The following is a 14056-nucleotide window of genomic DNA, read 5'->3' on the forward strand; positions in this document are numbered from 1 at the left end:
CAAGTGAGGCCGCGGGGCGGGTGAGGCTTTCCCTCAATACGCAGGATGTGGGGGCTCTTGGGGGAATCGCTCGGACAAGGCATGGCACAAAGGGCCTGGGCATGTGCCACCCCTTCTGCCCCGCTCGGAAAGTAAATATCTACCAGCACACCTCATTTTATATTTGCTGAGCTCAACGCAGTGACAGCGTAGAAACCTGAATTTTGCTTGGCTGTTTTCAGTCACGTCCAGTTTGAGCTCTAATCTGAGCTTCAGTCTGTTTCAGCAGCGGATTCGAGACTTGCTTCCCAAATGTTTCCCATGGGATAAAAATAAGGCTTTTTTGGCACGTGCTCATATCAGGACTTTTGGTCTCCTTGCGTAGCTGTTTACTTCATGGGCCCATCTACCTTGTCTTCACTGGAGACATCTGCTGATCTAATGTCCCATATTTTGAATTACTTTTGTTATCTGCAAGACAAAACAGAAGGGCTCAAAGCAGCACATGGCACTCTGAGAAATGGACAGTTCACATACGTTTCAGGAGGGCAAACAACTTGTATTAGACTAAATCTAAAACAATTTAGGATTATTCCAGACAAGAGACAAGCTGAAAGCAAGCAATGAATTGCCCCCACTGCAGCTCCATCATGCCCAGGTGACACTCTGAAACTTCCCAGAAACCAGAGCTTTCCCGAGCTATGCCAGGGGCTGGGAAGGGTTTGTGGAGGAACTTTTACATTTGCAATTTAGGAAAAGACTTGTGTGACCTCCCACACTGAATTCTTAAAACAATTTAGTGCATTTACCTGCTGCTGAACTCCAGCTCTGAGTGCCTGGAATCACTTGGCGCAGAGATGACAATTCCATATGCAAATCCATGCGATGGATCTGTGTGGCTCATCGCTAATAAAAACCCTCACGGGCACCCATTTGCAAGTGGTCACTGATATGAACGTGCAAGATCCAGTGCAAGGGTCAATTCAGAGTTTTCTTTATTAAAATACCTTTTCACATTCCTTATACTAAGGCATTTGCATGGACACTCGTGGGATGCTGAAGGAACATTTGTCAACAGAAGAGAGCTGTGAAGTCAGTCGGTTGTGACAGGCTTGTGATACAAACAACATTTGCACAGGGAACAATAAATTAGAGATATTAGCCAGTAACTGGAGCTCGAAAATTTAAACACTTGGAATGAGGATATAAAACCCTTTTGTGTTTCGTGGTGGCTTTGCACCCTTGATGCAATGCTTAAAGCAGTAACTTTATATATGTATATACAATCCATGGCCTCTCTTTCACTATTTTCTAATTAAAATAAGAACCTTCTTACCTGTGGCCCAGATCTTGTAGTAATTTAATCTGCAGTAAGAAAAGGAGAGCAATTGCAGTGCCAGAGGCCAGCTGGTTTTGGGGCTGGGGACAGCATTTTGTCTGGTTCGTTTTGGGTTCTTTTTTTAAACTAACACAGCTGAGATAAACGTGGGCTGCAGAGATTAGAGCCAGGTCCAGACTGGATCCATGGTAGTGGTTTATCTAGGTATGGGGTCCCACACTGGCCAAACTGGGCACAAGTATGACTTCAGAACCCTCCTAAAATCAAAGGAATAAGGATTATACATAACAGGATTTTCAGGTACAAACTCACTGACTTGGGTGCAGTAAATCCATCCACTCCCTGAAGACCTAGCGTAGAACCATCCAAACCAACTGTGATGGACAATCATTTCTTGGAGAACCATCACACCAAACTAACCAACAATCACCAGACCTTTTAAAGGGGAAAAGCAGTTTAGCAAAGAATAAAGACTATTTGTGCCCCTCCTGAGAGAAGCACTTGGTAAAGTCTGAACCTCTGACCAGTTATTCAAGTTTTTCGAGCACCCAGAGCTCTCTGTTCTGTCAGGCCCTCCCTGCAGTGAAGCATCCCTGGGGCTCTGAGCTGGCTCCAAGCCTGGTAGCAGTCCAGCTGCTGCAGCACAGGGAGTTCAGCACAAGCTGCAGGATCAGAAGGTGCATCCATGGCTGGCCAAGCTGTGCTGAGCTCTGCTCTGCCACACAAGTGTCACCGATAGCCAAGGTAGCGAGTTCAAAGCAAGCTCAGGTATTTCTACGTCCCACTGGCATCCCAGTAGTGGCTGCACTGTAGAAATGTGCTTCCTCAGCTGTAACCTCCCCTTTTGTTTCCTCAGAGAATGATGAATTGGAGGGAAAAAAAAAAAAAAAAGAAAAAAAAAAGGCAAAATTGCATTAGCGGGAGAAATTAAAAATGAGAACCTGGGTCAGTGGTTTCTAGAGCCACTTTCCTATGGGAGTTTTTATTTGCAATTTTTTCCATTAAATGCTTTAGGAACATCCCTATTGTTCCCTCTAAGGAAATAATCTTTGAAAAGAAGAGTCTGGCAAACTCATAAATAACTGCTGCGGAGCCTTTGAAATGTTTGCAACGTCTTCCATCTCGGCTTGTTCTCTTCTCCCAGCTGATCTTTGAGATGACTGTTCTAAGTAGCATCAGGATGCCCTGATATTCTCTGTTGGCAACAAGAGCAAAAGAGAAAAAAACCAAGGTGTGAGTATAAATGTGCCTCTAACCCCCTGTCCTGTAATAACAAAGCCAGATGTGAATATAAATGTGCCCCTACCCTCCTGTCCCATAACATATTCCTGAGAGTGCTGCACAGTGAGCTAACAGATACTCACAGTTCCCTGGGGAGATATTAATATTATCTTCATCAGATATAAAAGGAAATAAGACAGTGGGAGATTTAGGTCAACAACTACAGGCTAGACTGCAATGCTGTTAATCACCAACATCTGCAAGTGGGTGCTTGCTGATAAAAGCTGGATTTTTAAGGGAATTGCTGGCACTCAACACATCTGGGAGTCAGATTCCTATTTACTAGGAGAGCTTCAGCTGCCACAATCAGATCCTCAGCTTCAGTCTGGGGAGAAGGAAAACCCTTTCCTAAGGCTAGTGTCTCCCAGGGAGCAACTTTGGGACACCACGTTCCTCGCAGAGCCTGGCTGCTGGGAAGAGCTTATCTGCAGCTCCCAGCAGGGACACAGACCTGGCACTGGGAAGCACAAAAGGCAGCGTGCAGATGCAGCGGTCCAGCCAATGGGAACGGGCAGAGAGAGATCCCAAACTTCATTGTTTTCACGTTATACGGCAGAAATAATTCTGTCCACCGGGGATTCACAACTGTCAAGTCTTTCCTGACATCGGCTGCCAAAGCAAGTCTTCCTCCAAGGAATTCCTAAGAGTACATGGTGGCCTCTAACCTAATAGTTTAGTCTGTCAGCACCGAGGCGCCTCGTTCCTTTTGTGGCCTTACCCCCAAAGGATTTGCCCCATGAGTCAGAGGCAGGAATTCCTGGTTTATAATTCAGTGTTTATTTCAGAGTATCACCTTGTTTTCCATATCCTGACTGCCTGAGATCTCTTCCCCCCAACCCCCCCCAATTCTAACTGGACACATCCTTCATCTTCCTTTCCTGTCTGCAACTGTTGTGCCATGTCCCTGTGCCCAGTTAAACACGTGCCAGGCCCCCCTTCAGAACCGGCTGCGTTGCGCTGGCAACGTGAATTCCTTCACCACTGAGAAAATACTTCTGGGATCACTCAGGCAGGATGAGAAAGCAGCTGAATAACACCTCGAAATTCCTCCAAATGGCTGTAAATTGTGCAGGTTTCTGTCTCAGAGGGCACAGGCTGAGGCTGAGCAAACAGGCAGCTGAAAGTACACGATGTGCTGGCCGAGGCTGCCAGTCCTCCTGCACCCCCAGGACAGAGTCCCACAAACAAACACACACACACAGCTGAGAGGGAGCAGCAGAGCAGGAGCTATGAAGTCAGAACGTTCTGCTGAGGTAAATTTGACACAATACCAATTAGGGTTTGGCGAAGTGGCTATCTCATTGTCAAGATATTTCCTTCAATATGCTTTCAGAAACTGGGGCCATTAAATAACTTAGAAAGATTGCCAGCTCTGATTTCAGGAAGGAAACCTCCTCCCAGTTCCTCTTTAAGTAATTCATTTCTTTTGCAAATACTTCCTATGGATGGCATTTAAGATACAAATTTCTGAACCAGGGGAGATGGAGGGAAGCAACCCCAAACACAGAACTTCAGGTTCCTTTCTCCATGACCCAAAAGTTCCAGACATTCAGGTTCAAGGTACTCTGGACTGCAAATCACTCACAACCTGTACTGTAGCAGGGCCTTTACACAATTCAATTATTCAAACTTTAACTGGTTGGTTTTCTAGAACCTTTCTTGACATAATACAAACACTTTGAATGCCTAACACAGCACTTACTGTCAGTGCATATTGTTTACTAAAGGCTCAATTTTGTGATTGTCTCTCAGAGAAGATGAAGCAAATTTCCTAGATTTCCCTGCTGGATTCTATTTATTCTGGCAGAAACTGGGTAGGGGCAAATGCACAAAAGCAGGGCTGGCAATCATTAAAATGATTTGTTCCATCTTCCTTCTCCACAGAGAAGAGTGTTTTGCCCATGACTTCTGGAAGAGCAAAGCAGAACTGAGTGTTAACAAACTTTATCTGAGCTGGGGAATCCACATTCTTTGATTTTAGGGAGTAAAAAGGACATGAGGATCCGATGTTGAGTCTCCCCCATCATCACTGAAACAAAAAGGCTGAGTGTCCTCCCATCTCTGAAAACAGCTCCTAGAACAACACTCCTCTTGCTGGGGTGTCCTTTGCCCCACACTGCTGGAACATCTATTCCATCCTAAATAGAGCCAAATTCTACAAGTTTTATGACAGGCCACTGTGTAAGGAATCCACCTGGCATTCCATGGCGTCGAGATGCCAGCTGAGCACCTGAAGGCCTCCTTTCACTCACCAAGTAAGGGAGCAGCACAATAAAAGCAGCTTCACCTCTGAGCCAAACACCTAATTTGACTATCAAGAAGCAGAACAGCTGGGGAGGAAGTTTAAGCCACTTGATCACTTCATAAGAAGCATTTTCCTTTTCATGAGTAGGATCAACAACCCCTCATCTGGACCAAACCTCCGAGAGCCATCCCAGTCAAGCACTGTGTGAAAATGAGCTACAGAAAAAAAACCAGCTGCAAGAAAATAATGATACAAAGCACATTAGTAATTCCCTGCCTCTTCTGTGCTGCCTGAAAAGTGTTGAGAGGCAGACAGAGGGGACAGGAAATCTATAAAAAAACTCATCTGTCCATCCAACATGGTGCTGCTTTTTGCCCCAGGCTGTATTGTGAATACAACAGGGCTCTGGATTTTTTGCTATGTACTTTAAAACACTAATAAATTTAAAAAAAAAAAGGAATAGTTGCTATGTTAGTACATGAACAGTGCAGCAAAGCAGGGGACAATGTCTCAGATGTGAACTGAGTCAAGCTGCTTCCAGGAAACCTCAAGCAAGATGTGAGGTGTTAAAAAACTGACTTTTCTTTGGGGTGTTTCTGAAGATGGGATTAGTTTCGCAGAAGAGTTTTATGACTCTTCTACTGTTAACAGAGAGTAATAAAAGAAACCCAAAGAAAACACTGCCCTCAGCTGACACTTGTTCCTTGAATCTACCATTACCTCACAGATTGTCTGGTTTAGCAAGCTTTAATAGCCCAATTAATTATGAAAGTCATTTACGGGGTAGCCAGAGTATTTTCACTGACTTTTCCATTAGAGTTCCATGGAGAGATATTTTATTCAATTTTGACCATAGGAAAACAAACAAAAAAAACCTTCATAAACCTCTAATCTTTTATCCCATGTCCATCATAAATTAGGTAGGCTGTGGAAAAAGAAGACAAAACCTCCTCCCTGAGTTCACACTGATGTTTGTCACAGCCCCTCTCCACCATTTTCCCTTTTGTGTTGGACAGGGACAAACTTTCTCCTGCAAGGAATTCCTGCTACAACCCAGAGGAGGGTTCAGCTCCCCGTATTTTTAGCAAATCGAAAGCAAAGAGTAAAAACAAACCTTTAAACTAAAAAAGACAATGCTCCTATAAACCCTCCTGGCCTGTCTGAGTACGAGGCTGTTTATTGGAAGGCAATCTGTGACCTTCAGTGCTCTGCCAGTGTCTGTAAATAATACAATGGGCTGCCTGTGTGTCCCAGGGGATGGGAGTGCTGATGGAGCCTTTCAAAACTCACATGGATGCCACAAGCTGACGTAGACTGGCCTATTGTGACTCTTATTTATGGGTCTCTTCTTCTTTCTTTTGAACTACGAGTTCCAAAGTGGATGGCAGAAAAAAAACCCCTGTTTTGCAGAGTCTGAGCTTGGATTTGAGAGCTTCCCTAACATTCATAGAAGTACTCCTGAAATGTCTTGAGGGCAGAGTAACAGCTCATTCAAGACGTTTCTTGGATTTTTTAAAAAAATCCCTATTTTTCCCACTGGCTTCTTAGCACTGTGCAGCTTTTCACCACCTACAGAACCTTCCTAAAACTCCAAGGTTTTTTAGCTGAGATGCTCCATTTATGGATGGTGTTCTCAGTGCTTGGTTAGAGCAGCATAACTGTGACCCAGCCGTGGCCCAGCAATTTACTCTGCAATTAAAAACTGCCTTTGAAATCTCTTACACAGCCTCAGTTTAGCAGCAGCCCTTGGAGTCACCCCACCTGCTGTGCCAGTGGATGCAAACACAGCCAGGAGGTCACAAACAGTGAACAGAAGGAACTTGTGCAGGTTGGGGTCATTGCTCCTTAGTTTGACCTTAGGAAGCACCTCCCCTTTTTTTTTGATATTTTTTTTGATATTCCAGTCCCAGGGGGTGTGTGTGAACAGGAACATCCCCAGGAGAGCAGCTGGGAACTGGAAGAGCAGCTCTGTCCAGCTCTGTCCCCACTGACACACTGACCAGTCCAGCAGGTTTTAATTGCACACAACATTTACTTACAGAGTGCCTGTTCTCCAGAGAACCTGCAAAACAAAACACAGGGCACAAATCACAACATGGCACAGTGCAGAGGGAGTTCTGTGCTCCAGAAAATGCAGGTTGATGCACTTTAACCCTTTTGTTCACCTCGAAATGATGTCAAATTGTACCTACAACTGAGCCCTGGTTTAACCCAAGGGCAGGGGGGACACCTGACACAGCAGAGACCACACTGAGCTGTCTGACAGCTTTCTGATGATGGCTTAGAGCACAAGTCTCTCCTGAGGGCACAAGCTGTTACTGGACAAGAGAGTCTTCCTTTCAGAGGCAACTTCTCAGGAGAATTAAACTTCCTGACCCCACTCCTTGCCAGGGAAATAACAGACTGCAGAAATCCGGTGTCAGATACAAATTTCAGGGCCAAACAAGATCTTGCAAAGACACCTGAAGTTTTATTAATAAAAAGCTGCTCGTTCCCAATAAAGCCTGGGAGCCAGCAGGCTCTTTCCATTTAGGGTGTTTTTTTTTTTTTAAAGAAGTGGATTTAACTATTCAGAATTTCCAGAGAACACAGTCAATAAATATATATTTGCCCTCTGAAAGGAACTCCAGTTTGAGGAGAGGACTTCAAGCCTTGTCAGAAGTGCTTTTGTGTTAAGATACTTCACACATGACAAAAGCAAGTGCTGACTCTTGAAAGGGATTTTCTTGGAAAATATATAAAATTCAGTGGAGAGAGGCTGTGTGGAAGAAATTCTTCTAATGCTCAGAGCAGAGGGTTTGGACTGGGGCTCTGGGTTAATCTTACCAGTATTTTTCCTGTAAATATGGGATAGTCTAAATCTATGTTTTTTCTAAGTATTTAGTTTTTAAATAGCAAATAATAACATAGGCAGAACACTTCTGAGAAGTTCTCTGAAATCATTCAATTAACATTATGCAGGGCACTACTACCAGCACCAGCACAAGGGCTTTTGGAGACTCCCTTTTCAGCAGAAGTAACAGGAAACAGAAGGGAAGGTCCCTGGCTTGGCACATTCTGAATTTTCTCCAGGACAGTTCCACACAGAACTATTAGTCCAGGCAGAGGATTAAAAACTGCAGTGATGCAGCACCCTGTGCCAGTGCATGAACCGAATTTCAGTCCAAAATCATCTCAGTGTGTGGCAAGATGGATCCATACATGTTTAGCCATTTTGATAAGAGACAAAATGGAACACACGCAAAAGCTTTTGGTGTCCTGAAAGGCAACAGAAGGGAACAAAACCACCCCTGACCCAGTGCTACATCAAAGCTTGGCTTTAAGTGGACAAAGCTATACATAAGGTTTATGAAGTGAGGCATTAACAAGCTGTCATTTAGTTCTGTCACCGTGTATTGTGCTCACAGGAAGGAGGAAATGAGAAATTCTGTGTAAATTCCCAACTTCAAACAACGGGATGTTGGCTGCCCAGAGTCCCTGGGTCACAGTGACAGCTCTTCCAGCTCCTTGTTACCTGTCACCCAGATCCAAACTAGTGGGGCTTCCTCCCTGAGGGTCACTCTGTGCCAGGAGAATGGCAGGACCTGTGTCCTGGGGGATTTCTAACAGGTACCAACCAGGGAAACCAGCAGGGAGCCACTACTAAAAGTTCCAGTCATGCACAGAGAAGGGCAAACAAGCAGCTGCATGTTTTGGGAAAGGACTCAGAGCTGAAGGTCTGATACTGAGGATTTCTAAACTATTCCCAAGCCTAACAAAGGCAGGTGTTTTTATGGATTTCTGATGCATTTAAACCCTTGCTATTGCTTTTAGTTGATGGGATTTAAAATTCAAAGGCCACACTTTTACAAAGGACTACATTAATAGCAGGAATTTAGGACACTGTCATCTCCACCTGCTCCAGCATTTCTTGTTGCTACAGGTGATGGAGAAGAGAATATGAGATTAAAAAACTGCAATTCTTAATCCAGCTGAACCCCATCTCCAAGGCTGGTGAAAGCCAAGCTGTCAGCCCACGAGCTGGAGGTGCTGCAGACACACCAACACCCTCCCCTCTGCCCAGCCCTTCCCTGGAGCAGCAGCCTCTGACAGGGAATCTTGGCAGGCAGCTTGGGAGCAGCTCTGACACAGGGCATGCCCGAAATTCGGCTTTGCACGGGGGGGTTCAAGCAAGGTCAGAAGCTCCCTGCAAATTTGTGCCTTGCTGAAAGCATCTGGCTCTGGCCAGTTTTTATCTGGAGCTGTTGGGAGCCTTTGGCTCTGGAATGGGCATCTCCCAGATCCAGGCTCGGGTCTAGAGTGTCTACAAACCTAAAGGTCCAAAGAGTTCTTATTTTGGAGAAGGGACAAGTCCTTTGCACAATTTTGGACTCATAACACCTGAGTTTTGAACAACACAGTGAATCCCCAGGCACTGTGAGTTTTCTCTGTGCTGGAAAAGGCATCCAGTGGGAAATTCTGGCCAAGCATGGAGGTGTTAAAGCCTGAGCTTCAGGAGCAGGAAAGTATTTGAGCAGATTTCCTGATTGCTGGAGCTGATTTCAAATAGTTTGTTCCAAACCACTGAGTGCAGTGGGGATTTCTCAGGCCTCTTTCCACTGGGATATATTAATTTTTCCACAGTGCATTGTTGGTTGCTGTAGGATTCTTTGAATTTCCTGTCTCACTGCTGCAACTGCTTCCAAGTGAGCAGCTCACTTTTCCAGGCTTAGCAGCAGAAAGGCTGGCTCTGCATTTTGTTCACTGGATTTCCACTTTCCTCATAAGAAATTAGGAATTGGTAACCTTGCAATGAGCCACTCTGAGGTCGATTCAGTGAACACACAGAGCAGTGCAAAGCTGCTGTGAGCTTTGGGTCTGGCACAGAGCAAGGACAGAGCTCACTGGAGGAACAGGAATGTCACAGGAAGCGCCCTGGAAAAAATGTAAGGAAATCTGGGACCTGGAGTTGGCTCCGGTCTCCCCAGCAATAGGAACAGAGCTGTGCTGCCCCAAAAACTGGGAGCAGTGCTGAGGGAAGGGCTGGAGCTGAGATAAAGAACCAGTGTGGAGATGCTGGGACTTCCTGCCCCTACTGCCCCTGGGGAAGATGAAAGGTGTGATGAAAATAAATCACGTCTAAAAGAGCCTCCACCCACGAGCTGAGCTGGCTGTGTGACACATCCTGACCCTCCCTCAGGAAGAGCTGCCAGCCTGGCCCTCTGGGACTGCAGCACAGGCACATGGGCAGCAGGGCCACACCGTTCTGTCATTCTTGGCAGGCTCTTGATTTCGGCAATTGCCTGTTTTGTTAAAGTTTTGGACCGTCTCAGTTCTTTTCTGAGCAAAAAGCAACAAGTCTGGGACTGGGCTGGATGTTCCTGGCCCTCAGTGAACTTTGGCCTTGTCACAGAGCCACCAGTATTTTAAGGAAATGAGTTCATCCTGGTGAGTTTAAAGGACTTTTAGGCAAAGGTGTTACTGCCCTGACTGGCACTCGTTGTTACCATTCCCCAAATTCCCATGGGGGTGTAAGGTTTGATTCAAAGCTGGGGCTTGAAGCTGCTCTAGGTATTTTATGTGAAATACTAAAGTAACAACCTATTGCTCTAGAAAAGGTTTTAAATCAATAGCTGGGGGGACTTGCTGAACACCAAATGTGTCACTGAATTAAACTGACCTTTCAGCAACAGTGCAAGGACAAGTTCTTATCTCTGAGACAAAGTGATCAGCGCCCTCTTTAAATTCTCATTACAGCAGAGGAAACCCAGCATCAGGCTAGAGATCTACAGGACTATTGTCTGACTTTCAATCAGAATACACCTGACTAGACTTGATATTCACAAATGTCCTGCTTTCCCTGCTGTAAACGAGTTCACTGTAGTTAACCATGAGCAGGCCTCGTGGGATGTGAAATGTGCATCTGACAGTTTGTCCATCTCAAAGCTAAAACCCCCTCCTTAGGCCTGGCACTCAGAACAAGGAAAGCACAGCAGAGAGGACGAGGAATAGTGGGATGGAGGCACTCAAATGAGAGTAAAGGAGACAACACAGCCAGCAGCAGGAGAATAAACCCAAAAGGAACAGTGACAGATACTCAGCACAGTGCCAAAGGCTTGGGAAAGGCCAGAGCATTATCTGCACCACGGATTCATGAATGGGGATAAGGACAAGCAATAGCAAAACATAAGAGTTTGTTACTGATGTGGCATCTGCCTTGCTGGGGACAGCAGGGAGAGCTGCCAGAAAAAATGAGGAGGGAAAATGTTTTAGCTCAGTCACAAAGAATTGCATCAGGCATAACAACCACTGACAGTGCTTCAGCTCCCTCTCCAGTGGCCACGATTTGTGGAATGCACAAACAACCCCCTAAGGTGGCTTAGGAAGCACTAAATTCTAATTAGAAAACCTCAAACCACAACAGTTACCTACAAACAAATAATAATAAAATGTTACACGGGTCTTAGGTGTTAAACCTGCCAAACTGTGTGGCTGACACCACTTCCCAAACTCCTGGAATTTCCCCAGAGGACACGTTTGTCTGACCCATTGACTTCCTGAAGTAGATTGGACTCGTGGGCTTTTGCTCAAAAGTCTCAAAGAACAGTCCAACATAGTGAAGATCAGAAGGGTAAACCAACTTCTGCCCCCAGCAGTGATGTTCAACTGGCCTTTAACATCCTCATATCAACACAAATTCAAGTACTCCTGAAGAACAGATGTATTTCCCAGGGATTCTCCACGGCATTCACCTTGGCCACCTCCCCATCCCACAGCCCATCCCAAACCAAAGTTAGCAGTACACTGACTGTAAGGTGGCTGTCCAAAGCACTGCCCTGCTGGGGATGCTCTGCTTATCTCCCTGCAGCACTTTTCCTGTGGATCCAGTCAGGAAAACCAGACGGGATTGAAACAAACTGCTCCCGTGTTTCCAAGAATAACTGAAAGTGCCCAACGTTATTCATGACAGAGCAGGTGCACTGCAAGATTAAGGGGCGTTTGCAGATGGTTTGGCTAATCCAGCTCAGCCTTTCAATCATCTCTCATTTTACTGCAGTCCCCACTTTATGGCATTACAGCCTTCGAAATGCCTGGAATTACAGCTCTGCTGTCCCTGCCCAGAGTTCACCAGCACAGCTCCCAGAACACCCCCCTAGGACACAACACCTTCTGTGGTGTCAAGAGCAGGGATGGGGAGAGGTGGGATAATCCCCCTCTCACCTGGGCAGAGCAGGAGGGGGTTTATGCAGCAGCTGTCACAGCTCCAGTTCACACTGTGTCAGAGTATTTGTGGCCTTTGGGTTCAGCCCTAAAATAAACTGATGGGTTTTTTATCTCATGGTGCTGCCAGGTGATCCTGCACGAAGGGCCTGGTCCCACTTTAGTGTGAAGGATATCCTGATTTTCACTGTGAAAAGCGAGCACAGGCTCAGCACCAAGGATTCTGGAACTCTGTTCCCAGTGCTGTCACTCCCTGCACACATTCCCTTAAATGAATGACCTAATCTCTCTGTTTATTCAGCTGGAAAATGGAGATAAAAATTGCCATGTATGTCCTCACAAGGGAAAATTAAGTAATGTTTTCTAAAGTGCTTGGAGATCCTCACACGAAAGATTCCCTAGAGACAGAACACTGTGTCAGAGCAGTGGGAAATCCCTTATAAAACAGAAAAAAAAAATAAAAAAATAAAACCCAACAGTCAAAACTTCAAAATGGCACACAACAAAGCCACTTGGTCACATGGATGGAGACAAGACGTGAACAATTTGCAGCCCCAATATTTACAAATCTCGACTTCCTAAGACAAAGAGAGGAAAGGAAATCCTTTCTGATTTAGTCTTTGACAAACTAGGAAGAAATGCTGTTAACCCCCTGGCTCTGAGCTCAGGAGTGCCACATTTACTGCCAGGAACTGCCAGGGAGCTGGTAGTGCCCCCTCACACAGTGTATGACCCCAGTCTCCAATGGGTTAGGCCCAAATAATTAGCAGGTACAAAACAAACAGGCTGCTGAAGTAGATGTTACCAATATTAATGCCACTGCAATAAGTATCGTTGATTTATGAGGAGCCACAAAGGTGTTATACAATCTATCAGCACCTGTGGTTTTGTAGCTGCACTGTAGTATGTTCCTGTGTGACTTGCATCTCTTTTTTTTTTTTAAAGGCACTTTATCTTCTAAATATTGTCTTGTAAAATATTCAGTCACAAATTTATCCCTAATCTCCTCCCAAATGCTTCCTTTAGAGTTTAATTTTTCACTAGCTTACTTACCATTATTAGCTTTTCTGATTTCACTATAAACTGTTTCAGTCCCCTTCTGTACAGGAGCTGGAAAATGTATTGGCACAGAATCAATTTATTTTCCTTTTTTTTTTTTTTTTTTTTTTTTTTTTTTTTTTTTTTTTTTTTTTTTTTTTTTTTTTTTTTTTTTTTTTTTTTTTTTTTTTTTTAATTATTTGCCTTATGAAAAGCTCCTCAAACAAACAGAACCCACTGTTTTACTTTCAGAGGAAGCAGTTACCCAAGCAGCAACGAGCCTGTGGAAAAGCAAGAACACTCCCTCCCCAAACCCAGCCTGGAAGGAACTGAGAGGGAGATGTCTCTCCCCCTGTATAAAAGTGATGCTAAAAATCTGCTTCCCCCTTCTAAATTGAACATTTTAATAATCTCCTTTGAACTCAAATCGATGCTGCTTTAATTTTACAGAGCCAGCTACCACTGGAGAACAGTTCCCCTGGATCCCTTTGAAGAGCTGCTTCAGTTTACTCTCAGCACTTCAGGAGCTGAGACCTGAGGTGATCTATCACTGGGCAGAGGAACTACACCCCCTTTTCAACAACTAGCCTAAATCTCATGGGCACAAAATACTAAATTGCTGTTTGGGAGATGTCTCCGAAGGGCATTTCCAGATTTCACACCGTGCAGCTTCTGTTTAGAGTTATCTGGGCAAGGTGTCCCCTCAGCGTGGGGGACCCTTCCATCAGCACCGAGCCCAGGTGGGCACAGAGGAATGGAGCTCACAAGGCTGGTGGAAGGAGGGGAAGGAAAAAAAAAAAAAAAGCAGACAGAGAAGGTTTGTGCCTCCAAAGGACACAGCTGGGGGTACAAGTGCAATGTTAGTCCTACCAGAGCCTCAGGCTGGCAAATAAAACTCTGCTCTGGGCTGAGAAGGAAAACAAGCAGCTCTGCCTTTTCTCCTGAGATCTGTGAGAATTTATCCACGGGGTTTG

General features: G+C 45.1%; 1 protein-coding gene across 4 annotated transcripts in view; it reads right to left on the bottom strand.

Annotated features, from left to right (window-relative positions):
- Positions 1-2264: 2264 nt before the first annotated feature.
- The window catches only part of PECAM1 (platelet and endothelial cell adhesion molecule 1), a 28882-nt gene continuing 17090 nt past the window's right edge, over positions 2265-14056 (bottom strand). For 2 of the 4 annotated variants that reach the window (XM_027900361.1, XM_027900363.1), the window contains 2 exons: positions 6884-6906; positions 2265-2513 (listed from right to left, as the gene is read on the bottom strand). In XM_027900361.1, coding sequence (XP_027756162.1) covers positions 2484-2513; positions 6884-6906 — 53 coding nt within the window. In that variant the 3' untranslated portion in view covers positions 2265-2483. Of the gene's footprint in view, positions 2514-6883; positions 6907-13097; positions 13155-14056 lie in introns of all 4 variants that reach the window. The other 2 variants (XM_027900360.1, XM_027900362.1) reach the window with 2 other exon arrangements.

This window comes from Empidonax traillii, unplaced genomic scaffold (assembly GCF_003031625.1).
Source record: "Empidonax traillii isolate 1590-97213 ecotype Southwest subspecies unplaced genomic scaffold, ASM303162v1 scaffold718:size422569, whole genome shotgun sequence".
Taxonomy (NCBI): Eukaryota; Metazoa; Chordata; class Aves; order Passeriformes; family Tyrannidae; genus Empidonax; species Empidonax traillii.